Source organism: Lonchura striata, chromosome 4, assembly GCF_050655825.1.
Source record: "Lonchura striata isolate lonStrDom1 chromosome 4, ASM5065582v1, whole genome shotgun sequence".
NCBI classification, from domain to species: domain Eukaryota; kingdom Metazoa; phylum Chordata; class Aves; order Passeriformes; family Estrildidae; genus Lonchura; species Lonchura striata.
The window spans coordinates 10157022-10184856 of record NC_140706.1 but is presented as its reverse complement, the minus strand read 5'-3'; the positions used below and the strand labels follow the sequence as shown (position 1 = coordinate 10184856).

The following is a 27835-nucleotide window of genomic DNA, read 5'->3' as shown; positions in this document are numbered from 1 at the left end:
CATAATGCTCTTCACACAGCTTATACTAAAAATATACAGTCAAAAAAACTCCTCATCCACATCTTCTATGGGCTTGAACAGTAGTCCAGAGTTAAGCAGAGAGGATTGCATTCCTTCTGTTCTCCTACATTTACGCACAACATTTGCTTAAATTCCTCCGGCATGTTTACTAAAAAAGAGGCAACGTTTAAGGAAGCTCCTAAAGTCCTTGCCCACGGTGAGTATCTTCTGACTCACAAGTAAATTCCACTCAAGTTTTCTGGGATTACTCACAAAGGATGATAGAGGCCAATGTGTGCAAAGCTGCATAGAGATTTCACCTCAGATCTGCTTGTCAGAAATCACCAGTGCTCTTGCAGCAACATTACTTTTGTGAGCAGAGATCGCACAGAACAAGGGCCTGATTCTTATTTCCAACAATGATTTAAAGCTGTGATCCTGTCACATCTCCTATTTATAAGGCCCCTTCCATCTGCCTCAAGCCCTGAAGAGGCTAATTCTGCATTTCTCTCTCACGCAAAACTCCCACAGAGGTGGCTGAAGGACAGCAGCACTGAGTTCCCATCCCAGCTAAGTTACACTGTTCGATATTTCAATACCCGACAATAGCACCGTGCAGAAAATTGAAAATGAAACATCAACATCTCGCTTATGACAGACAGGAGCTTTTCTTCATGGTGAAATGAGCAAATGAAGAGTTAAAGATCAAGTACTTGTTAAAATCGATATGGCTTAGTAGCAATATTTTGTTTTTCCACAACAGTAGAGAGTGAATGTTTCAACTGGTTTATCATATCTGATCAAAGAAAAACTCAGCACATTTTACATATCTTCTCCCTTTTTCTTAAGCCAAAGCTGCATAGACTATTTTTCTCCTGTATACACTATTAGCCAGCTTACAGTTGAAGCACAACCACAGTGTGAGTAGCAGAGCTGAAAACTTTTTATGGAAAGTTAACACCACACAGTATATTACAAATTCCAGTCTTCAGCTATTACAAGTAATAAGAGACCACTGTATTTAAAAAAGTAAATCAGCCCCATTTTACTTGAAGCATACGCAGTAGTTACATTAAAAACAACTTTTATAGAAATCCTCTGTATTCACTAATTTAGAGGGAAATGCACTTAAAAGGGGTGTAAACTGCACATCTTTATTAATGAATATTACTTTTTATTTAGCTCAGAATAAATAAGACTCTCTTGAGGCATTGAATCAGATGAGTAACTGTAATGAGAAAAATTAAAACCATAGAAATACCCTGGTTTTAGCTATGTTGCTGATCATAGATAATAAGTATCTGCATCAATCCCTTTAAACCTTTCGGAACTGAAAAAAAAACCTGAAGCATTATTTCTTTAATGTTTATAATGACCACAGAATACTTTTACTGCAAAGAACTTAATTTTAAGGCACATCAGTCATTCCATATATATTTTATGCCCACTAAAATCTGACTGTCAGAATTTCATTTACATAGACTATTTGAATTCTACAAAGAAAACAAAGGGAGAAGGACTGTGTTTACAGGTAACAGAGCTCATTTCAAAAGCAGCACAACAGTGAAACCACTGTGAGTCTGCAGACTGGGAAACCCCTCTCAGGGAGCATGAGGTGACAAAAGCAGACCTTCACTTGGCAGGAATGGGTACCTCTAATGAAGCTGTCCAGGAGCTCAGAGGTAGTAGCCAGGTACCATATGGTGCTTTGGTTGCTCTCGTGGTTATATAGTTTCTTCAGAGTAAACAAACCTGAGCTTTTTAGCTACATTGTTACCTACTAATAATAACAGCTAGTTTCATCTTTTCTTGATGTACTTTTAATAAGATCTCTTCATTTTGCAGAAGAGAAATGGCTTGTAATTTTCTCCTCTCAGTTGCTATTTTTATTTCTACTTTATCTGTCTCATGTATGCATTTGTACCAGACCATTTGTTATTTAAACAAAGCTCAAATCTTTTCACATTCTGAGCCTTATTTCAAGAAAGCATCCAATAAGTTACAGATTTAGGACTTTGAAAATATTTCAGTTTACTTAGTGAAATCCAGCAAAGTTCTAATGCCTTTGGTTCAATCTAATCCCTACTTCAGCAGAACTCTCACCTGAATTTGAGTTAAACTGTCCATTGAAGGAACAACCAGAACCTCAGCCACTGACAGTCTCCTTTTCCAGGGTTAAGAGAACCAAATGCTTATTACGAAAAAACTGATGAAACAGAGACTGCTCTATCCCTTTTCCTCATGCCACACAGAATTCACAAGAAGAGGCTACAGACACCTTTCAGACAGAACAGAGGGACTAAGGAAGGGGGTATCTGATGATTCCTTAATATAGATTTAATTCAGCTGTTTAAAGAAATCTGTTATATGTGATTAGATTTCACTCTTTTCCCAAGAACTGTTTGCTATGGAAAGGTGCATTTGAGGCAGGTGCCAAATCCTGCTGCCTATGGAAGGAGTGATAAACATAGAAAGGAGCAGTATTTGCTCCACAAACAGAATACACACCTTGCAGCAGCACAGATGAAGAAAGGATGTAAATGCTCAGCTCACGCTTACACTTGGTATGCATTCAGTGGTGAATGTACAGACACCAGTCCCTTTCTCTCATTTTGTTCATTGCACTTTATGACATTTTATAAACCCATGGGAAATATGGTTTGCTTCAATAACTTTTCAAACTATTCTCCCCTCTTCTGCCTCTCTTCCCAGGAAATGCTCTAAAATCATAAACTAGAAAAGCAAACAGAAGAAGGGAAAGCAAGCAACATTAACACCAAAGGTTTGGAACAGCTGCACCTCCTTTTGAGATTTGTTCACACACACCACTGACAATCTGCAATGTATGCTTCTCATTAAAAAATAAATATAAAGGATTTAGTTGCTCTAAGACTGTAAATATGAAGGATTTAAAGACCTTAGTAGTGGGGTGATTGCTCTTCATCTGAAAACCTGCATATCAGAATGCCTTCAGCTGCCTGCCTGAGAATGAGGAGCATGCATCCAGCCCTGAGATTAGCCTTTGAAAGGAGACTGAAAAAAAGGGAAGGAAAAGTTCCCCTGGGCACATAGAAGTGGAAACTTGATTTTAAAAAAAATTTTATCTCAAAAAATGTTAGGCAAGTTGACCAGAATGATTTTTTTTTTCACTATCTGCTCCAGGACAGCAAGGTCCTTAGGTCACTGATCTGAGAAGGATGGAGTGGGAATTTACTGCCTGGTGAGCCAGCAGAAGGAAATGAGGTCATGGGGTATATATATTATTTTTCATATTTCATTAAAAAATGCAAGATTCCCAGGTTTGTCTCACTGACTAATCAAAAACTATGGGAAGATAGGAAAAATATTTCTCATCCAGATCTATAGGCAAAGTACCCCTCCAAAGAAAAAGAAAACCCCTTGCTTTGTTTGACTTCATCCCTTGAGCAAAATCATGATTCAGAAGGTTTTAACAGTACAAAGGTTTATTTAGAAAAGAGTTTGGATTGTTCTTTAGGGTTTTTTTTTTTTGGCAAACATTTAAAACCTTTCATAACTGAAAACACTGTCAGTGCCTGGTAATTTGTACTCTCCTTCCCCACACAAGAAGTAAAAACCAATTTCTTACTGGGACAAATACACCATAGGCCCCAGCTGCCCTCTTTATATAAACTCAAATCTCCACCACTACTGCCACTTAACCCTTGCCTTCTGATGTCTCTTCTTGTTTCCCCACAAAATTCCAGAGCCCATAAAAGCTCTCTGCCTCCCAGACTCAGGGTCTCAGCCTACTTTCCTCTGTGGGCTCCCCATGCCCTCTTGTCAGCATTCAAACACAATCACTCCCTCCCCCTTCACCCCTCCACACTCCAGCACTGCTCCCCCAGCACCATGTCACCATTCTGTGCCACGGTGAGTGCCTTCAGCCTCCCTGACACCATCCCTGTCCCCCACAGCATCACCCTGCTCCACCGAGGGGGCGAGCGCTCTTCCCGTTTCCTAAACCCAAGCCCCATGTTCTCTCCCCTCCCTTCTTTTCCAGCACTGAGCCTTCTCTTTTAACTCTACTCCTGCTCGAGGCAAATCCATCCCTCCAGCTCAATGCCGGAAGTTCTTCTTCTTCTTCTTAAAAAGAATGTGTTTAAAGGACCTGCGGAAGTCCTGGTTGAAGATGGTGTAGATGACTGGGTTGAGGGAGCTATTGCAATACCCAATCCAGAAGAAGAACTTGAAGAGAGTCTCAGGGACCTCGCATGCCTCTCGGCAAATACCATAGAGGCTGTAGCTGAAGAAAAAAGGGAACCAGCAAACTACAAAGACCCCCATGACCACAGCCAGCACAAAAGTGAAGCGTTTCTCCCGGGCTTGGGCAACTTTCTTACGGCAGATGCTGCTACGCTTCCGGCGGCGGCGATATGAGAAGAACTGCATGGAGCGATTGCTCGCCCGGGACAGACGGCTACTGGAGTGCTTGGAGGAGTATGAGTAGGAGAAGGACTGGCTCTTGCTTTTGCGGCGATGCTCCTCCCGGCTCCGCCTCCGCCTGCTCTCTGAGGTGCTGCTCTCCTCCAGCTCAATGTCCTCCAGCTCGGAGGCTTTGCGCCAGTGGTGCACGGAATAATGTCCGTTCTCTCCCAGCTGCATCCTCAGGGACGTGCAGCCGCCAGCGGCGCGGCTCAAGCCGTTCTCAGTCTGGGAGGACCCCTCTGGCATCGTACGCTTCTCAGAGAGGGTCCTGGTCCTTAGCTTGGCCACGCGGTAGATGCGGATATAGACCAACACCATGATGAGGCAGGGGGCAAAGAAAGAGCCAATGCAAGAAGAAAGGATGTACCATGTCTCGTCATTGAGCTTGCACTGGGGAAAGACATCTCCTTCAGGGTCCCGGTACACGGAGATCAATGGCGGGAAGGAGATGATGGCTGAAATGAGCCACACGGTGAGGATGATGGCCTTGATCCGCCGCGGTGTCCGTTTGAGGTTGTACTCCACCGCCTGTGTGACCGACCAGTACCTGTCGAGGCTGATGGCGCACAGGTGGACGATGGACGAGGTACAGAACAGCACGTCCAGCGCCAGGTAAATGTTACACCAAGCCTTGCCGAAGTACCAGTAATTCATAAGCTCGTTGGCTAAGGAGAAAGGCATGACCAGGGTAGCCACCAGGATGTCCGCGCTGGCCAGGGACACCAGGAAGAGGTTCTGGGGGGCTCTCAGCGCCCGGCTGGTGAGCACAGCTATCACCACCAGCACGTTGCCCACGATGGTGAAGACGATGAGGAAGCCCACCACCGCCGCCAGGCTGGCCACGGCCGCCGGCGAGTAGGGGGAGGGCGGCTGCAGGAGGGCCGAGGAGGACGGCGAGGCGGGGGGCAGCGCCAGGGACTCGTTGGGGGAGCCCAGGCTCGTGTTCACCAACAGCAGCAGATCCATGGTGGGTGTGCGGGGCGCCGGCGTCCTAGAAAGCCCGGCGGAGCCCCCGCCCCGCCCCGCCGCCCCGCCGCCGCCGCCCCGCCGCCCTCATCGCGCCCCGCCGCCGGTCCCGCGGCCGCTCCGCCGCCGAGCCGCCCGCGTCCCCCCGCCGCCGCCGCTCCTCAGGGCACGGCCGGGCGGCGCAGCCCCGGCGCGGCAGGGAGCGCGGCGGCGCCGCCTCCGCCCGGCCCCCGGCGAGGGGGCAGCGGGGCACGGCCGGCCCCCGCCGCCCGCCCGGTCATGCCCGGCTCCGGGCAGCCCGCGGCTCCGGAGAAGACTCCGCGCGGCCGGCGGGAGTCCCCGGCGGGAGCTGGATCCTCGCAGGGCGCGGGGTCCGAGGCGGCGGCAGCGTCGGCATCAACTCCCATGGAGCGGCTCCCGTGGAGCGGCTCCCGGCTCCGTCCCACTCTGGCTCCGCGCTCCCAATCGCGGCGTGCCCCGCGCCGCGCGCATGCTCAGTGCCCGCAGGTGCGGCCGCCGCGCCCGCCCCGCCGGAGCCCCCGGCGGGCGCAGGAGCGCCCCGAGCGCCGCCGCCCGCGCCCGACCCGCGCCCCGAGCGCCGCGAGCCCCGCGGGCGGCCCGACGGGAGACTCCCCGCGGCGGCCCCCGGGAGGAGCGGCCGGCGCGTTGCCGCGGCGCTCGCTGCCGCTCGGCGGCCGGACAGGTGTTTCTGCCGGGCGCCGTGCGGCTCGGCGGGGCGCGGCGGCCGCCCCGGGGGTGGCGGGGCCGGTGCGATGGGGCCGGCGGGGCCCGGTGCGGGAGCGGCGGCTCCGGTTGCGCTCCCGGAGCGCGGCGCCCCGGTGGCCGCTGCCTGCAGCGCCCGCCTCGCGCGCTGGGGGGCGCCGTTGTCCGGCCGGGCCCGTCCGGGGGCTCGGGGCGGGATCGCCGCCCCGGCTCCGCTGCTCCCTCCTCATCCTCCCGTGCCGCATCCCCAGCCCGGGCAGCTGCCCCGTGCCCCTCCTGCGCCCCGAAACGCGGTGTCCCCGGGTGGGCTGCAGTCTGGGGCGCGTTCGCCTCTGGTGCCCGGGTCATATTCTTTATAGTGCGAACCTGTGCGTGGTGAAGGCACGAACACCCCAGGCAGCGACTCTTCCGCTGTAAAACTTTGACAAAACACTTGTAAGGATCCCGAAGTTGTAACCGAATAGGCCGGGCTTTAGGGAGTCACAAGGGATATTCTGTTTCCAAGTTACCTTTGCGGTGCAACCAGCGCTGCCTCCGCTGTTCTCCGTCTCTTTGTGTAACTTCGTGGACTGGACGATGAAGGCTCGGAAATGAATATGCTTAGTTCTGATAGGAAGGAAAATTCTTCTGGATATTATGATCCTAATATCCTATTCTGTAAGCAATTTACTCCGAAGGCTTTCTTTTGTTTGGTTGTTTGGGTTGGTTTTTTTTTTTTTTTTTTTTTTTTCCACCTGAAGTATAATTTGCGAACATGTTGTGTCTGCGTGTAAAAGTGAAAGGACGTGGTGTTGACACTAAACTCTGTCAGGTAACAAATCCTAATTAAAGACTGAATGTGGAAGCCGTAATCACATTAACAAAGTGTAGCATATGGAACAAAATTAAATTGAAATTGGATGCCCTCTGAACTCCTTCTTAACAGACAGCAGCCTGATTAGGAGGACTCTAAAAAAGCTTGCCCCAGGAAAGTGAATGGAATGGAAGCTGAGGTTTTTAATTCAAAGAGGAAGCAAATAGTATATTTTTGACATGAAATCTGAATAACCTCTGAAGCAGCTTTCTTATATTAGTGTCCAGTTCCTCATATTTGGAAGTTTCATAATGGTATCTGAAATCTGAGAGGGCAAGGTGCAGGAATTTGCAGTCTAAGCTTTGATGTGACTGAGATTAGGGTGAAAGAATGTGTGATCTAACTGGTTCAATATGGGTTTAAAATTTAGTAAATACAAGCTACAAAATCACATGAATATTTGAGATTCAGGATCTGTCAAAAAAAGGGAGACATAAAACCTCAAGATATTCAGTTAAATTACTAAGTAATTTCAAAATCATGAGCAAGGGTATCTTGAAGTTATGTGAACTGGAACTCAAACTAATAAGTTTGAGTTAATAAGTTGGGGCCCCAGCTAGTAAGTTGGGGCTCCAGATAAGAAGAATTGAAGCTTTTCAAAATATACAAGCAAATGTCTGAGCAATTATTTGGCATTTCTAATGAGAAAATGCCAACTGGGACATAGAAAAAAAATAAACTGGAAGTAAAATATGCATATGTTGTTGTGGTTCCTTTAGCATGTAAGTTGTACTGTGCTGCTGAAACAATTCAGTGTATAACTCCACCAAAGCCAGGGAAAGAACATTTGGGTTTTATGTGTAACTGATATCCAGTTTGCCTAAAGTGCCATATGCCACTCCAGCTCATGTATATAGATGTGAATGGAGCGTGGGCATAGACACAAGAAATCTAGTCTCATGAAAATCTGCTTAGTCTGCTGAGAGGCAAAGGTAGGAGCAAGGTGAACAACAGTGAATAAATCAAGTGTAGTTGTGCTTTTGAATTAAAAGTGGGTTTTCTTTTTTCATAGAAACTTGGCAAATTATATGGACACCTTACTTTACTTTTTTTCCTTCCAACCCATTGTACTTACTTTTACATTCATTCTCGCATCTGGTCTTCCTACAGTTATCAGCTCATAATCATTGGCTTTTATTTGAGCTTATGCCTGGTAGATATCAACAAGCTCTCATTTTAAAAAGTGCAGTTTAGAGGCTGAATGAAGCACTTCTAGACATTAAACTGGACTTGGCTGAAATTGATACAAGCCCACTCTTCGTGAAGTAATCCAGTTATTGTGACATACCCATCCATCTGTGCACTGTCACTGCTGCTCTGCTCTCTCATCCAGCATCTAACTACAAACCTACCACAGCAAGCTGAGAAGATTCCACACGAGCAGAACTACTTCTTTTTGGTTTTTGTCTCCAATTTTTTCCAGTTTTTGCTTGGATTCTCAAGTTGGACTGACCTTTAATTTGGTTTGAGCAATTCACATCTTGTTGCCAGGAGAGAGCACCTGAGTTTAAGTCTTGGGAAATCCTAAATCTGTCACTGGAAAATTGGCCAGTGCTGCCCTCAACTCAGGGATAAATTCAGGGGCAATTACCAAAGGTGACATCCACCTAGCCACTAAATTTGGTGGGAAGATTCCTGCTGGCACCCAAACCTGTAGACTTCTCCTCGGTTGTTTAAGAATATTTGACTTTAATAATGCTGTCACAATGGCACACTGTGCCTGCACACACATAGATTCAAGACACAAGGGTGTCATTGCTGGTTTGTACTTCCAAACATGTTTTGCCTCCTCTTTTTAAGATCTGTGGGCCTGAAAGCTTGTTAATATTTTCCTCCTTAGTATATCAGATGGGTTAGTGGGAATTAACACCCCCTAAAATCCTTTCTCATTGTATTTTGTATCTTAAGACATCGCAATTTTAACCATGCTATGAAATGTTCTTCTGTGCATTTTTTATAAAATAATTTCTCCATCCACAGAACACTGGCATCATGTATAGAGGAACTACCTCAGCTTTCTTAATAAGTGGCTTTCTTAATAATTGGTGATTCTTGGTTTTCAGTGGGAACTGGGTTCCTTACTTCCTCCTTGTGGCTTTGAAAATGTGTCTCAGATAAACAAAGAGGTTTATGGAACATCCTGATTTACTAAACATCTGGAAGTGTTATCTAATCTCTCAAACTATGCTTTACATCTATTGACAAAATTTTACAGTCTTACCAACCACACAAGAAGCTGACTGCTGTCAAAACATTGTACATATATATACTTTCTGAGACAAAATTTGTGTTATAAATCTGCTCAAGATGCCATCAACAAACAGAATGAGTTTACTGAAATCTCAGTGAGTAGTTGAAGAGATCACCTGCAGTACAAACAGGTTGTGATAGAAAAATGGATTAAGAACTGAAGAATAAGTAGACTGTCCTGGATTTTGAAAGAAAGTAACTAAATATTAAGGTAACTGAAGTTACTTTGGAGGGGAGTTGAGGGCATTCAAAACTTGAATATTGTTACCAAGAGAAAGATTGTGAAATTCAGTAGTGTTAAATAGCTATTAACCTGTGAATTCCTCAAAGAAGTCAGGGTAAAATTCTAGTTCACTTAAAAAGTGTTTCTAAACACTTGAAGCAGGTATTGTGCTTGAGCTAAAATACAATGAAGAAAGGTATTGGTTCAGCTTCCTCATGCAATTTTTCTTGTGTCATATGTTGGTAACCCTTTTTCATGCTCCCAGTAAACATTGTCACTGGGCTGGTAAGACCATAAAGCAGAAGTCAAATCATGTGGGCCAGCCATATCCTGTCTGGCTGGTTCCCACCAACCATGACTGTGCTGCAGTGCCGAGGGTTCAGCCCTTTGGAGCCAAACCTGGGGCTCCTGCAGGGGTTTTGGTTTAATTCTCCCTGTTTTTGGAGAACCATGAGAAATAGATCTGTGTCCGCTCTCTTCCTTAATTCAGTTTGTACTGTTTCCATCATCTGTACTCATTTTAAAGGCTCCTTCATTTCTAATTTATTAAGTCAATACTTTAAATAGCCTTCACAGACACCTGTTCTGATAGCTGTGCCATTTGCACAGGATGAGTGCATTATTTTTCTAGGACTCTTGACTGTATTTGAGGACTCTTGCACTTGATTTCAGTGGGTTTTTTAATTATGAAATTCTTCTGCACAGTAATATGTATGGGAAATAGTTTGTTGGTTTTAACTTATATAAAGAATGCATTTGTTTTGCATTTTGAATGGGGTTATGCAAGTTTTTAAAAGCTTCAGCTTTTAAGTAGAGAGAATTCTGTGTAGATAATTTATCATCTGTGGCATTGCCTATCTCTAATTTATTAATTGTCTGGCCTGTTTGGCATAAGTGTAAGACAGCCCTTTCACAAAGATAGATTTTGGCTGCAAAGCCTTCCATCTCCTCTGTCTGCATTTATACTGACATAACCATTTCCACAGTAATGATCCAGTAACAGAAACCATTCCAGTGGGGGAGTGAGGGTGGTGAGGGAGGGTGGGGGAGAAAAAGGTGCAATGTTTGTCACCAAGGTTCATCCCCTCCCAGCTGCATCTACTTCATGGCACGTTTCTACTTGATACTTTCACCAGAAAGCATTAAGAGTACTTAATCAGAATCACCATCCAAGAGATTTCAAAGGGGGGGTGCTACTTGCCATGATAATCCATCATTAAATCAAGTCCCACGCAGTACAGGAGAAGAGGCATTTGCCATCTTGTGCTTTATTCTGTGTTGCCTGGCAGAAGGGAGGTCTTGTCTGCACAGGATCAATTAGGGAAAATGTTTGCCATGTTTCCTGTGTCTGGTGCAAGTGGCAACTTCAAAACAGCAGAGTTGACTGCACTGAAGACTTTCCATGGAAACAAGAGCAGATTGTGTTATTTCTGCTTCCCATTGAACCATAGGGGTATCTCCAAATATCATGCTATCCATTTAATTTCCTCATATCTGGGCTGCAGTGATTTGAATTGCATGTGTTAACTTTCTTCATCTTTCAGCAACTACTTTAAGCTCATGAAAATTTGGCTACTAGAAAACAGGCATCAAGTTCTATCTTGAAAAATAAGGTGGGTTGTTTTTTTTTTTTTCTTTGCAGCAGTGTTTGGGAGGTGTTCTGTCTGTCTTTAAAATAAGGTGAGATTTATTTTTTCAGACATTGCTCCTCATTGCACTTTACTTGTATTTTTAAACATTTTGATAAAAAGTTCTCATGTCTTCCTTCAGTGCTGCTGTTTCTGCTTTCAGTGTCTATCAACAGAGCCTCTTTTTTTTTTTTTTTTTTTTTTTTTGACGCTCTTGTACTGCTTTATCTTTCCTCATATATTTCCTTTTTTCTTTGTTTACTTTTCTGGCCTTAATGTATTCAGTAGGTTTAACCTAGCCTGCCTTTTTTTTTCTGTAACAGCATCACATGTGGTATTTCTCTTCCACTCTTCTTTCCTGGTTTCAATAAAAAACAATCTCTGCTGTATTATTATAAAATTTACAATTGACTTCCCATTCTTTTTGCATAATGTCAGATACAGTTTCTGCCATATCAGAAAGCTTAATTGAATGTTACAATTGAAAGTTTTTCCTTATGTATTCATCCTTTATTTTAAATCTATTAATATTTTTCTAATTTTTCATTTTCATGCTGGTTGTCTATAATTGATGTTTGTATGCATTCAGTGTCTGTAAATTTCATCATATACAGAAAAGAGGTACCTGATTTCTAGTAATGGTGTCAGAGGAGATCTAGCACTTCTTCACTTATTTAATTTTGGGGGAAAATGTCCTTCCAAAAAAGGACTATTCAATCAAAAAGACTTTTCACTACTATCAAGTGAGCCTTGACTGTATTTGTACACTGTATCTGTATCTGTCAACATATCATTGATGTCACCTTGGTAGTAAGGACTAGTAAAAGCCTTATCAACAATATTACTCTTTTTCTTAACATACTAATTTGTTCCAGCTTGATATTAAATGGTAATAATTTTCACATATGCACTTAAAATACTGCCAAGAATGCTGATACTTTATCTGTGTTGTAATTGCTCTTCTTTTATGACTCGAGACTGTTTCCAGGCTCTATAACAATTGTATAGCCCATAAAGGAGACCAAAATTTGGAACGAGTTGGGAGCAGTGACTTCTAGAATGCATTACCTCCCTGCTTTTGTGTTAATTTCTCAGTACACTTTGTGCAATCCACTGGAGAACACAAGTCGAAGAGATGCCTTTGACATTTTACTGTCTGCTTTGGATTTGAATTCCACTGTTTAATTAAAATTATGCATCTCCTTCTGTGTTTTGATGAATGGAGCCTTATATTTAGAAATGGCAAATGAGTAAATATCAATAAATAACTAATATTCACCAAAGTTTTTAAGGGAAAATGACTCATTAGAAGCATCTTATAAAGCAGAAAACATGTCACTAAATTAATTCTGAATTTCTGTAACTCATTCTTACCTAAGTTTGCCAGCTGAAGCAAGGAAGAAATCGAGTGTGTAATGGAGAGAGACAGGAGAAGAAGGAGGGATGAAACAACTTTTTTCATTCCTTCTTCATTTTACAAAACACCTGGGGAGTATGGATTCATGTGCTGTGTTTTTTCTGATCTTATAATTTTCAGTGTGGTAGTTTATGCTCTATGTTATCTAGGCTAATGGAAATCATCAGGGGTATTATGTCAAAAGTTGTGGTGTACCTTTGGGAGCAAATTATCTACTGAATGTGGTCAGCATAGGCTTTTCCAAATAAGAGCAGTTTAACTCAAAAAAGATGTACAGCAGGACTGGCAGCAATACTGTAGCCTGCTATTTTTCTATAATGTAAAAAAAAATGTTGATTTCAAGTTCTCAGAAAGTTCAGGAGATTTAAAAGGTATAACTTCTTGAAATCATTGTTTAGCAGTAGGAAGACCATAATCAATCAGAGATCTCTGGTAACTGCTCCCAGTCCTTGTTCATTTAAGTTCCTGTAGCTACAGGAAAGGTAAGCCAGTTTAGCACAATATTAGAAGTGCCTTATTTGCGTTCAACTTTTAATAGATGTATAAGATTTGGGTAACTCTGACTTTGCTATCAAGTGAGCATGCTTGACCATGCAGGTAGCATCCTGTGAGCAAATCCAATTCATAATAGGAATATTACTTTATTCTTTTTTCCTCTCTTGATCTTTAATTATTATGATCCCAGTCAGATATTCTGATTCATGTTGTTTATATTTAGCAGCTCCAGCAGGTGCAAATCTTGGCTAAAATCCACCACAATTATTCTCAACTTATAAGTAAAGAGTTTACAAGTAAGGCCTTTCTGAAGCACCTGTGCAAACACATTTAATCATTTATAAAGCATTTGTTACTAATCATTGCACATTTAACTATTTGCCTGTATTATCACTTATGTCACTGAAAAATTAGCATTTCTGTTCTGGTACTTGGAGCCCTTTTTTTGGCACCTCTGACTGGGCAGAAGCAATTTGGATTCTCTTTCATCTCTGAAAATTTGAGTGAGATGTGTAACGTGATTTTACTGGTGCTAATTTTCGCAATTTCTTTGGAATGTGTTAAAGAGAATGGGTGGAGGGTTCAGAGCTCCCCCTATCACTGAAGATCCCATTATCTGGCATCAGAGAAACTGCTAATGAGTGATAGGTTGGAACAGGGGATGTTTCCTCCTTGTTTAGAACAGTAGCTTGTGCTTATAAGTGGCCTCAGCATTAGCTTAATGAGTAAAAAATGCTAAGAAAAATATCTAAGAAAGGACTTCATTTCTTAAAGAGTAAAGAGGGTAGTTTCTCATGTGCAGAGTAATGCAAAATCATTCTGCAAATCCAGGACAAAGGCAGCTTCTTTGTTGTTGAACCCCTTTAAAATTTAATGCATTCTTTGAGTGGCTACTTTCTGTTAGCAGTTGTCAGCCAGCTTCTCTCAGGAAGGCATTTGCAGCAAACTCAGCAGTCTGACAGCAGCCTCCAGGTAGTCACTCACATGAGCTGATGCTGGCTTCCATTGCAGCCCAGTGGTTTTGGGAAAAGGCCTTATCAGCCTGCCCTGCTCCCCTCCTGCAGAGCTCTCTGCTCTGGCTCCACACCAGCCTCTGAGCAGGACCACACTGATGCTCTCTGCTAAACTCATGGCTTGGGCAGCTCCACGCAGAAAACAAGCCTGTAATTAAATTGTTCAAAATTTGAAGATCAGTGTGTTTGGCCATCCCTTCAGACCTAATTACTTGCCAAAACACACTGTGTACAGGGTGAGAATTAATATTAATTAGGAATCTTCTTGAACTGCAGATTACAGCCATTATAGGCAGAGGAAATGATTATGAGATTTATGCAACTCACATATTTTAAAAAATGTAATTACAGCAACAAAGCCCTGTCTCTCAGTATACATAAAGAGCTTGATGTAGACATTTGTTCCAGGTTAATATTAGTCTAAATTGACAGTGTTCAACCGGATTCATACTGGAGTAAATGACAGGAGAGAAAAGCCCTTTGTGTGCTCCATGTAGTGACAAACTGGTCCATAATGCTGCCCATGGTTCTTTCCTGCTGATAACATCCTGGCACATTCTGCTGGGCTGTCGGAGGGGCCTCTGCTGCTGCCCAATTCCTGCTCCCCAGGGTGTGCACAGACACACCACGGGTCCCCTCCAGGGCAGGGGACAAAACAGTGCCTGGGGCCCTGCTTCATCTCAGCAGAGCTGAAGGGTGTGCCTGGGCTGTTTCCTGATCCCAAAGCAGCAGCAGAGCCCCCAGAATACTGCTGCATGCTGGCAGACCCAGGCTAGAGCTCTTTATTTCTTGGGAAGATGAAGGTGGAAGCTTCTGCTCTCGAGGCAGAGTTCATGGCTGAATAACAAAGCAGCAAAGATTACTCCGTAGTGTAATGCTGGAGATCAGTAGTGAAGACTATATTTGTGTCCTAGGGTGAGTTTATGATACTAAATTGTATCCCCATTCATATGTTTAGCCCAGAAATAAATTTTGCACCTTTAAGACTGGTTCTGAGAGCAAAGTGGGGGAGAGAAGGAGTGTGGAGTTTTTTTTCAGAAACTGCACTCACTCCACCCCATTCCTGCTCCTGGACTGTGTTATCTACAGAAAGAACAGCGAGAGAAAGCTCTCCTTTGCTTTTAATTAGTTATTTGATAACTAAAGCAGTGAAATTCCCTAGATCTGTAGTGTTTTTCCTTTTTCTTAAAACTATTCAAACCTGCTCTGGACTAAAGAACCCAAAAAAACACCAGCAGCTTACACCTATGGGCCACCAGTCCCAGGATGCTGCATTCCAACACCAGAGACTGGCAACAAGCTGAGTGAGCCAAGCTGCAGCCCACAAAGAGGACTTTCTAAATTTGTCATCTCTTCAGAGCAGCGAGAGGTTTGGTTGTTTACTTTTGTTCATTTTTTGTGCTGGTGAATGCTTTGCCTGTGAAGCAAGCAGGTTTTCTTCCACTTTTCTCCAAGGAAATATTTTTCTGAATTAGTTAGGAGAGGAGCTGCTTAAATCTGCTTTCTAGAAGAACTCCTTTAGAGGTTTTCTCCCAGATTTGCCCTAAACCAGGACAATTTGCAAAACCTAAATACCAACGAATTTTGGTTGGATTTGAGGCATATTTTAAAAGACAAAAGAAGAGCACTGAAGAGACAGAAGAGTGGAAAAGTCAGCTGCTTGTAGTTCATTTTGTAGTTCTCAGAAGGGAAACACGGGTGTGCACTGACTTGCCTGATGTTGGATATCATCCCCTAATGCTTGCTGGTTGCAACAGAAGATATTTCTAATTCAGGCTTTCCAATAACACTCAATAATTGCTAAGAATATTTAATAGTCCATATAGATAAGAAAAATAAAATGGCCTAATGGCTTCTGCTGTGATTTCCTCTGGACAGTCTTGTGACCATTCCATTACTGATAAAATTTATATTGGATTGTCACCTTCTCTTTTAGCTTTGAGACTTAAAGAAACTATTTCCAGAGCAGAGTAAAAGATTTTGTGACTGAACATGCACCCTTGTAATAATATTAATGGTATTGAAGTCCTAATTGATTTTGGAAGCAAATACAAAACAAATATAAATAATATATTAATTTGGAATATGAAAATCATCATTCACTGCACTTGAGGTCCTCAGCTCCTGGAAAAGAGGCAATATTTGTTTGCAAATGCTAATGATTCCTGTCTATGTATTTATGAATTGATTGCTGTTGAAATGAAGAACCCTTACCCATATTTTACATTCACTGTTAAAAGCAAGAGTCAGATTGCCATTTTTGTTGCCATATCTCCTTTTATTTCTAACATATTTTATTGCAGGTTTATTCCAATATTCTTGACATACTGCCTTAAAGTAGCATATTTCAAGTGCTTCTCATTGGCAGCCAGCATGGAAAGATCTATATCTACCATTAAAAGGAATAAAGAGAAATATTTTAGAATAGTCATGACAAGTTAAGTGTATTACTGTGGGTGGCTCAAGAAGCTGATAGTGAGTTCCAGTGGAGTGTGTCCCACTCTGTCATATTTCAAAAGGCACAAGGAAGACACTGAATAACAAACCAGTGAAAATGTCAGCAGGCTGTATTTTACTTTATGATTTCAATACCTTAAAGATCATAGAATGGTATTCAAGTATCTTCAGCATTTGATCCCGATAATATAAGGTCAGGCAGACACTTGTTTTATGAGCTTTCAATACTCCTGGTTTGAAAAACATTAAGGTGCTTGGAGAACTCATAAAAAAATAAAATCTGAAGTTTCAGGAGAATGAATATTGACCAACCAAGAAAGCAATGCATTTCTAATGTGAGTAAATATAATCAATGTTGTAGAGGGATCCTATACTCATCAACATGAATCTGTGAGTTATCAAAAATAAAGAATCTCGGAATCGGTAATAGTTATAAATAAGCACAAATAAATAATTCCTGTAACTCTGGTGTTTCTTTGGGTAAAACCATAATCCTTTCTATGGATGTCCTGCATTCATGTCAAAAATGAAGGATAAAACAATAACTCCTCTGAAATTATTTGCAAATAATTGGAAAATATTTTGAGGATAGAGAGTGCAGCACCCTTTTTGAGCCATTTTCATTCAGAAGTATTGTTCTTGCAGAGCTTAATTGTTGACATTTGAATGTCCCCTGCAATCTATAGTAAATTCCTCGATAGTTACATTTACTGAAAAAATGTTTTAAGCTTGGAGTCACTAAAAAGAAAGATTTCTTTAAAATAATCTGGACAGTTTATTTCTTCAGGAGAAATAAAAAAATGTCAGTCAAGACAAGTAGTGTAGGTGTATTCATGCAATATCTTTATAGAAAGTTAGACAATAAGAGAAATTTTCCTACTGTAAAACTATGTATTTAGCCTGGCCCTTACTGTGCAAGTATCTTAATCAAAGAATATGGTTATGGTAATCTATACCTTTTAATATTGTGGAAGTCAGCTGACTACAGTAAAAAATCAGTCACCTTACCAACGAAAGGTATTTATTTTCTACTTATTTTCTACTGCTGAGTTAAAATTTTCAATGTTGATTTTCTAAGATATTTTGAGACTTTTCACTTGTTGTTTTCATCTTCAATTAGGACAAGACAAAGGGCTCAGTTCAGTTGTTTAACTCTGAATATTTAGTGCCAGTGCTGATACCAGAGCAAATCCTTCTTAACCTGCAGGTACAACACAAGTACTATGTTCAGGCCTTTTTTGTCAAAATTTAGGCAAATAAATCAAACTTCGAGTACAGAATATGTGATTCTTCTTTGAAACATTCAAACATTTGTTTTGCTTGTATAAAGAAATTTTATTTCAATTATTTCCTTCAGAATGTTGCGGAAACATTTTCCTGCAGACCACAGTAGTATTGTTGATTTTTTATCAGGAATGTTTGTCTAAATCTGTTTCCCTCTAAAGGATGGTAGAGTGTAAATAGATTTTGGATTTTTTAGTTAAAATCAATGATTGCAAATTTATTTATAGCTTTACTTTGATGTTTTGAGGTAGCTGATACTCTGATTCTCTGGCAGAGTTTCTTTTAGGTAAATACTTTCTGCCAGCGCAGTAACCATTTTGTTGCCTGTCATCTGGAGAATAAAGTGTTATTTTGAGTTCTGTTCCTTGCCTCAAAGACTTTTAATGGATTTTCTAATGCAGGGATCCTAATGTAAGAAGTGACTTCCAGACATCTCCTTTGGCCTCCCCAGATGTGACTTAGAAAGATTTGCTTCCTTGCCTTTAGTCCCCTGGCTAAACTACTTTTTGCTCTCAAACAAAAGAAGCCTTTCAGCCAGAGATCTGAAAATCACCTTCCTCTCCTTGCCCAGGGGTTTTCACCAGTAGAAGTTTGGCCGGCAAGGGATGAACAGAGGAGAATTCCCTCCCTCCTTTCCCTTCCAAAGAATTCAAAAAACCAACCCCAAATCCAAAACACAGTGCAATTGGATGTGGATGTGAAAATGGATGCACTCTCTCAGGAAGAAGGAAGAATGGTATCATCAGTGAAGGAGGGTGTGGAAATTAACTGTGGCATTTTTCTGATTCTCACTGAAGTTAAAATTGCCTGAAAAAGCAAAGAGGCAGTTTTTACTTTATCTTGTTCACCAAAATTATTGAAAAAGCCTCTCAATTGAGTACTTAAAAAATACTTTAAAATTAGTAAATGAGGAACAAAATGAGACCATATATATTAATATATTGAGACCACATATATTAATATAAAGACCACAAAATGAGACCATGTATATTAATAACCATGGTTATTTCAGCAGGTACTACACTGGAAAATATAATGATTTTGTCTTTGCACCTAAAATGGAGGGATGTTCACTAAATCCAAAAACAAACTATTTAATTTTTTTTCTGAATATTTGATTCTTAACTATGATCTTCTGCCAAGGCATATTACAGTCAACCTTGCAGAAGTCACTACAAAAGATTTGCCTCTTCATTGGTACATTGTCACCTTAATATCTTACTTTAAAGATTTCTTTGCTATGCATAAGATAAATTGAAAGAGGTATGTGTTTGCACTAAATCTGTTTACCAAAAACTCAGGCTAGAAACATGGTTTTGTTCTACCATTTACCTGTACTACTGTCATCAAAATTCTCCCCTGAAATGACTTTTTATTTCATCCTGTGGAAGGAATAAAGATGATTAAATATATCAGAAAAATTGTATGTAATATTATAATGGGTATCCATTAATTTTTATTCCAATATTTCTCTAAATAGTGTGCTAACATTATTTAGTGAGAAGTGAGATGTATTAAACTCAATAATTTATCCTCATATATGTGGGGATTTTTTCTGCCTAAAGAGAACTAGAGCTTTTACTGTTCCTCAGTCTGTAAAGATTTATTAAGTAATTTTTAAGCCATAAAAATAGAAAAAAGATCTTCATTGGCTTCATTGAGGAAAGCAGTAAGCGATAGTGAACTTGTTCTTTTCATCCTTCTCAGTGGTCAAGCATTAAAAATATAATTAAAGAGAATAATTCTAGCAAAGAGCTCCAGTAAAAGCAAAGGTTGATAGGTTTGATGTATTGAGCTACTAAAGCACTGAGAGCAGAATATATTGCATCTGGGTTGGGTTGAAGGGAGCAGCCAAACCCTTCTTGTTGCAGAACTGTTCTTTATTCCTTCTGTGCTCTCTCACTGTCCCTCTGGAGCGCTGCACTGCTCAGTTCCAGGGCTCCATCAGCAAACCTTGCTGCAATTCCCACAGGAATGGGCCTCAGCACAGCAGGGAGCAGCTCCAGCCTGGAAAGATCCAGCTGTGACAGCCCCGTCCAGCTGTGACAGCCCCATCCAGTTGTGACAGCCATGATCCAGCTGTGACAGCCCCGTCCAGCTGTGACAGCCCCCGTCCAGCTGTGACAGCCCCTGTCCAGTTGTGACAGCCATGATCCAGCTGTAATAGCCACAGTCCAGCTGTGACAGCCCCATCCAGCTGTGACAGCCCCCATCCAGCTGTGACAGCCCCCGTCCAGCTGTGACAGCCCCATCCAGCTGTGCCAGCCCCCATCCAGCTGTTCCAGCCCCCATCTGGCTGTGACAGCCCCCATCCAGCTGTGACAGCCCCAGTCCAGCTGTTCCAGCCCCAGTCCAGCTGTTCCAGCCCCGTGGGGTGTGGGAGGCACCTGCACTGTGGGATGTGCACTTCATGATTCCGACTCTGCCCATGGAGATGCAGGGCTGGTCTCTGCTCCCAGAAGGTCTGGCTGGAATTTTCCCTCCGAGGAAAAACTCCCTGCTTGGCAAAAGCTTTTAGGGGAGCTTGCCCTGGGCTGTGATGCTGTAGGCATGACTGTGGAAGAGAGAGAGAAACTTTTCCATTTCCATACCAGCAGATCAGGCCTTTGGGATCTTAGGACAAAACCCAGAATACAGAGATTGCTTTTGCTCTAAATTGTTTACAAGTGAACTAGAAATAAATTAATATGAAGTGGCTCAATTACATCCATTAATTTCAGGAAAGAAAACTCCCTAAATGGTATGCATTATCCCAGGTGAAAACCAGGTACATAACACCAACCATCACGCCAGACTAACACAATTATCTACTCCCTTCATTAAGCATTGTCTTTTACACACACACACATACACGCACACACATATATTTGTAAAGTGAATAAAAATTATCAGGGTAGAGATGAGCAGTTTAGGGACAGAGAGAAAAGTCCCTTTTCCTTTCTGAGAAAAACTGAAAGAGTAAAGAATCTCAGCCTCAACAGAGAAAGATGTTGCCAATTTCACAAAAAAGGTAGCTAAGAATTGACAACAGGTTATCTGCCAGCCTGTAGTAAATAGTAGTTAATTTTCCAAATAATGAAACAAAGCTTGAAGTTACAGAAAATTGCTTCAGCTAGTGGAAAATTTAATAAAATTATGCCATGAACACAGACTGCATGATCAAGCCCACTGCATGCAGTGGATGACCCTGCTATAAGGGGCCACAGAGACCTATGGCTTGCACATTGACGTAGGGCTGGCATCAGAAAATGAGGACAGTCAGTGAAATTTTTCAAGAATTCCTTGCAATCACAGAAAGTTTCACTGGGATGTCAATGTGGGCCTTCTTTTTGTTTTATTAACTGTGAAGGATTTTGAAATCACCATGTTTGCAAAGTAGTTAGTTCATCAGAGGATTTGAAAAATCAGACTGGCAGTGAAATAACTGCAAAATAGCCTGAGCGTGGAAAATATCCCCCTTCCATGGCAATGTGGAAGTTACTTGGGGAATATCAGGAATTGTTTTCCCAGATCTTCCAGTCATTTAATGAGTATGAGAGATTTGCTTAGTAATTATGGCTTTTCTCTGATATCAGCTGTAAGTCATAAAAGTATGGGGTTCAGATTTCATACAGATATTTTCATTCCCTTTCAATCTGTTTCTTTTCAGTCCTGTCTCTTATTTGTTTACTAAAATGATTTAGTTAAGATGTCAATTGGGAGTCAGATGGAATGTTTTCCGGATGGTGCATTTTTCAGTTCATTCAATTTGGCCATTTAAAATGTTATTTCATTTTAGCTTTAGATCTTAGATCTGCTAAAATTACCATTTGCATTTTCTGTAGCATCACAAAACATCTTTTCTTTTCCTTAATCATTTTATCAGTCAGGCCCAGGAAATTCTTAACAAATGGTAATCTATGGGTTAGCATTTGTTTTTGATAAATGAATTCAGCTGCAACAAAATAGCCTAAATAAACAAACTTCTGAAGGATCCAAGGAAGCAGTGGTATGTGGTGGTACATCCAGTACAGGCAGCCTGCAAGGCAAACAGGATTTGCAATGAAGTGTGTAAACAAGAAGACAAATCCTCCAAAAAGTTAAAATAACTTTTTTGGGTTATAGTATTTCCTTTGAACTCATCATTCAAAGGACAGAGGAGTGAAATGGGGAAAAGGAGCTAAGATGGAAAAATATGTTTTAGGATTTAGCTGTGAGTTAGTCTGGTAAATTGGAAGACTGGAAGGAAAATCCTAGAGAAAGAAACTGAGAGGAGGAGAAATGGATGATTAGTGGAAATCAATGTTCTGAAGTGAAGGAATTGCATACGAAACAGTTTTCTATAAAACTCCTTCCATCACAAGTGAGCACCCAAGATCACACTGCCCCACCCCCAACTCTCTGGGAAGTTAAAACCAAATAAATTTATTATAGAACTTATGGGAGAAAGTAAGGGAAAACAGCCTCAAGCACTGCACAGTCACTGCTCAGAGCTGAGTCCTGCTGGCTCTTTCATTCCCTCTGCATTCCTCTGGGTTCACTTCGGGAGCAAACACTTTAGTTCTGCTCCAAATAAATGTGCTGAGCAACGGTGAAACGGGAAGAGGAGAAAAGTGAGGCAGCAGCTCAAACCCCACAGGCTGGGCTGGGGCAGCACCCAGCACTCCCTGCCCTCAAGCAGAAATAAAGGAGAAAGGTCTTTACCTTAAGGAAACAGCTGTAGATTTATGTCCATGAACAAGATGCTGGTTAAAAATCTGTTGAGTGGTTTGCAGCTGTGATACCCTGAACACTTATGAAAAACTCATATAAAATGATGGAATACTCTTTATTAATTTCCTTGGATTCTGCTTTAAGCACTGGTATTCCTGATCTGTTCAGTGTTCCAAACAAGGGACTTTTAGGAGTGTCTGGGTGTGCTTGGGATATTCTTAAAATGCACATAATTTTTTTTGTCTTTTAACACTCTAACTCTTGTGCCTGCCATGGAGTCAGTCATTTCTAATAAACCCAAAATACTTTTTTGAGTGTCTCTAGTGCAGAATTTACTATTGGTCACAATAATTTACTTACAGAGAAAATTGGTGAGATTCTAGACCTAACTGATATGCAAACAAAATCTCAGAAGTCTTGAGTATATATATATATATATATATATATATATATATAAATATATATAAAATATATATTATATATTATATATACTATACTATATATAGTATAGTATATATATTATAATAATTATCTATTATATTATATATATAAAGATTATATATATTATATATATTATATATATTATATATATTATATATATTATATATATATATACAATATATAGATATATTATACTAAATGTACAATACTTCCAAAATAAGATTGATGAAGGTGCACAGGTATTTTTAAAATAACTCTAGGGAGTTTGGTTTCCTGATCATGACGCATGATAGAGACATATCTCATATTTTATCTCGAGTCAAAAGATTACTTAATGTGCTCTAGTAAGACAGCTCACCCCTGTCACACTAACACAGCAACGGAGGTGATGAAAGTTTTACTCAATTACATAATTCCAAAGGTTTGGGGTTCCTTTGAGGTCTTCCCTTCTGAGAATGACTTCTGAAAATATTTAATTCCCAAATTAAAACAAATGTGTGAAAGTACTTTACATCTCTGTGAGTGTGACACATGGTGCATTAGCTGCTCTGATGCTGTAGGGCTCTGGTCATTCAGCACTTGGCCCCCACCTGGAATATGCATCCTGCTCTGGGGCCCCCAGGGAAAGAAGGACATGGAGCTCTTGGAGTGAGGTCAGAGAAGGCCATGAAGATGCTCAGAGGGCTGAAGCACCTCTGTTATGGGGCTATTCAGCCAAGAACAGATGCTCTGGAGGAACCTAAAAGCACCTTCCAGTGCCTAAAAGGGCCTACAAGGAAGATAGAGAGAGGTTTTGGACAAGGAACAGGGTGGTAGGACAAGAGGGAATGGCTTTAAACTGACAGAGGGCAGGCTTAGATTAGACATTAAGAAATTCTTTACTCTGAGGGTGATGAAGCACTTGTACAGGCTGCCCAGAGACAGTGTGAATCCTCCAGCCCTGAAAGTGTTCATGAGCAAGCTGAACAGGGTTTTGAGCAACCTGCTATAGAGGAAGGTGTCTCTGCCCATGATGAGGTCCTGAAAGTGGCTAATCTTTAAGGTCTCTTCAAACTCAAGCAAAAAGTTTGCAAAAAGTTGCTGTCAAGAATAATGGAAAAATCTCTTTCTCATCTCTATGATGAATTCTGCCATGTAAAGTTCATATTAAACATCAGGAGAAAGTGTGCAGTAATAATGTTAATAAAACTCTGTGGTTGGTTGCTCAGCTGTAGTAAATGCAATATAGTGCATATGTCTGGGTAAAGGTAGGAATGGAATAAATATGGAGGTTTCTACCTTTGGCAGAGGATAGACTAGGTGAACTCTGCAGGCTGATATTTCACCTTGATTTTCTATGATTTTCATCTGAATTTCATAATTAAGAAATAATCATTTGGGAGCAGTTAGGCTGCTGATGCACTGGAGGCACTCATTAAAGATTTTCTTACCTGTTAATATCTATTGCAAGTTTTTGATTTACCATAAGATTTTAAACCCACTGGGGCGTGATGTGCCTTTTCTGTCTTTTTTTTTTTGTTGTTTTTCTCTGCTATACTATCTAGTGCAGTGGGTTACATTACATTAATTTCAGTTATTGAAACACATACACTACTTTATTGATCATCATCATCATTGCAGCTGTGGTGCACACTGAGCCAGTGTTTGGTGGGAAATGCACACTCAATGATCATTATCCTCTCCTGAGCTTGGTGTAGCCACAGGCTTCCACACAGTTTAGAAACAGCCATCAGAGAGTGCAAACCTGAACTGCAAGAGAAAATTACACTGGGTGTATTCCTTTTTAAATTTATTATAAACATTGACAAAAGTACACAAAATGCTGCCTCATAATCACTGCTCCTTTTTAAATTTATTATAAACCTTGACAAAAGTACACAAAATGCTGGCTCATAATCATTGCTACTGGAAATGCTTGCCCATGGGATGATACCACGTAGAGAAGACAGGTGAAAAATCTTTAAATACCAAGCCATGAGACTGGAATTGTAAAGAGGAAAGAAAGATCAAAGCAGTGTTTACAATAACAAGTACCATATGGACCATGCCTGAAACCAGACCAGTATCATAAAAGTGGATTAGAAAATTCTATCTCTGTACAGGATCTGAGAAAATTATTATCTGAAAGACATCCTCTGTTTTGCAGTAATATCTTCATTTAAATAAATCTGTCTGATTCTAGGATGAGCATTACAGAATTTCAGCTCTACGTGACATCAGTGTTTGCAGCTGGGTAATGCATAAAATATAATAATACTAAATACAAGAAATTTAAACTGGAGAAAGCAGAAAAAAATACCTCATTTTAACAGAAATACTCAGTTTGTTATTTTGTTTATTTTATTATTATTATTCTTATCCAAGTGTTTCAAAGCGTCTTCTGATCAAAAAAGAAAGATTTGTCACATATTAGGGAAAACTTCAGGAACAGGGGACTTACCTGGAAGTTCCAGATTCAAGCCTCTAATATGAATTTCTCCTGGGACATTATGTTTCTGACAGAAAATAGTATTAGAGAACATTTTTAACACTGATAGCTTGAATCAAAATTATTAAACATGAAGCAAACAACCCATTGTGTTCAATCTTTACAGGTATTTCATCCACGGGGACAGAATTAAAGTAGTTTTATCTTACTGAAATGTGGCCAAAAATATGGCTTTAAAGGCATGTGTCAGCTCTTCTTTTCATGACTTTCTAAGTATCTCACCTCAGGTAAGAGGTAAGCCTGAATAAGCCTGAATTTACTCTTATAATTATTCTACACTGGGACGATACCACTGGTTTGTAGTCCTGGTACAGAGTGTTAAATTAGGATCTAAACTCGGTGTATAACAACATGAGTGCTTAGGGAAATTCACTTCTCTTAAAATATCTATGACATAGACATTTATGTTTATGTCTTATGTCTAAAATTCAATTTCTGCCAAATGGAAGGACATTTATCTGACCGAATATAGGTGTTTATTTTAGGATAATTGATATCTGAAGAACAAGTTCTGCCCATTGACTGAAAGAAGATCCCAAGGCTGTTTGAAAGGCCACAGACAGTGACACTTCATCAGCTGAAGCCACCTTTCACAGGCCATGTCTGGGACTCAGCTCTTACCTGGGCACATGGAAACACACATGGATACAAAAAACCTCAGGAGTCCACAGCTTGGAGCCCTGATCCAGCTGGCCTCTGTACACACAGTCTGGTAGATAAATCAAAAAGTAAAAACAAAGCATGAGTAAAAGACAGTTTTATTATCCTTCACTGCTAGAAGTTAAACATGCTGATGCTCTGGGTTGGTCATGTTCCTTTTAGGATGGGATCTCGCATGACAACTCTGCAGCACTGGGTAGTCAGAGCCATCCCATGGCCTCTGCAGGGCAGCTTTTAGGCCAGAATGAGAGCCCCCACCTTGTATCATTCTGATTCCCTAACTGAGTAATTTGTCAGCATTCACATTCTAAGAAACACCTTCACACTGTTTAATTCTTGATTAAATTGCCTTGGAAATATATGAATATGTACTTTGGAGAAGGTTTAATTTTGAGGGATTAAATTTTCCAAATCCCTCTTTTGTAAGTCAGCAACTTCCCCCTTCCAGTAAAGTAAACACAGAGTTTAGAAATCACAGCATTTGAAGGGTATTTATAATTACAGTTTAGCATTTTTGCACTCTCAGTTAGAGCTGTTAGTAATACCACAGACTTCAGTGGAGTTCCAACAGTCTGATCCCATGCTGCAGGGCCCTGCACTACTTAGTGCAGGCTAAATTCCATAGATTCTTAGCATACCTCATTATGGTATTGCAGTAATTCTGCAGAATAGTGCCTTAAAGTGGCAAAATTAGGGAATAACCACTTGAATGCTAATGATCAAGGCAATTCAGATTGATGCAGTGAATCCGAATGCACGCAGGAATCTCACATGCAGTAGAACATCATTCAGTGAGTTTCATAGAGTTTCCCTTCAGTCACAGCCCTCCATGTGGTGGCAGCTAAGGGGATAGATAGTCTTTACTGTCACAAGGCAGTACCCAGGAGGGGTTCTGAAAAGTGACTGAAAAAGTGACTGAAAAAGCCCTTTGCTCCAGAGGGAAACTTCAGGGGAACAAGAGATGGCAGTCTATCAGTACTGGAAATTGAGTCCTGTCTATCATCAAAAATGCTGATTTCAAAAGCCTTTCATGACCCTCCTTCTAATGGTATTGCAAGGTTGGCAAGGTCTGAGCATGATCCAAGACCTTGCTTTGATCCTTGAAATGCTAATTTTCATCTCAAGACAAGAGTTTGAAAGTTCATGTGCTAATGTTCGTGTTCAGTTCAGTTCACATTGCTAATGATGGCTTTGATGTAATGAACTGGATTGACCCAAAATGCCAATTTATCCACATAGTTCTGAAGAGTCTGAAAGTTCTTCTGTTTATTTCACTATATCTGCTTTATTTTTCTCTAAAACTTTGTATCCATAGACCATAATTCCCAGATGAAATCTTTGTCATTAGAGACTTTCAAAACTTATCTGGACAAGATGATCCACCCTTGAATATGGCCTTGCTCTGAGCAGGAGGTTGAACTAATTAGGGTCTAGAAACTCCTTCCAACCTATATTAATCTGAGAGTTTGTAAGGTTTAAACCTGGTAGGTTTCAAATCTGTCCTTGTTATAGCTTGGTATTGAAGGATCTGGACAAAGATTTTCATTCTGGTAGCAGTTTGATCAGTTAAAAAAGACATATTCTCAGCAAGCTGTGAGGAAATATGAAGCAACATGAGTTGAATTGCCAGGCGTACTGCAAGGTTCCTTTTAACTGCCTTGGGCTTCCTAAATGGAGGATGAATTTCAGCTGAAGACAGTTTTCTTCTGCAGGTCTGACAGTTTTGCCCTCAATGAAAAGAGCTCAATAGAGAAATTCAGGATAATAGAAGTATTTAGTTTAAGAATATATCTAAATGC

General features: G+C 41.0%; 1 protein-coding gene and 1 long non-coding RNA gene across 3 annotated transcripts in view; one reads left to right on the top strand and one right to left on the bottom strand.

The window, feature by feature from the left end:
• The window catches only part of LOC146767526 (uncharacterized), a 129299-nt gene that overhangs the window by 75458 nt on the left and 26006 nt on the right, over positions 1-27835 (top strand). Inside the window, exons 2-3 of one of the 2 annotated variants that reach the window (XR_014954680.1) lie at positions 11104-11141; positions 25483-27835. The exon at positions 25483-27835 is cut by the window's right edge and continues 26006 nt beyond it. This is a non-coding gene — a long non-coding RNA (uncharacterized LOC146767526). The remainder of the gene's footprint in view (positions 1-11103; positions 11142-25482) is intronic. The other variant, XR_014954681.1, reaches the window with a different exon arrangement.
• On the bottom strand, positions 6-5481 carry ADRA2C (adrenoceptor alpha 2C). Its single transcript, XM_021550710.3, has one exon. The coding sequence runs from the start codon at positions 5410-5412 to the stop codon at positions 4078-4080; it is 1335 nt and encodes a 444-aa protein (XP_021406385.1). The 5' UTR covers positions 5413-5481; the 3' UTR covers positions 6-4077.

Coding starts and splice junctions, on each gene's coding strand:
- ADRA2C (XM_021550710.3), bottom strand. CDS start 5,412: ATGGATCTGCTGCTGTTGGTGAACACGAGCCTGGGCTCCCCCAACGAG.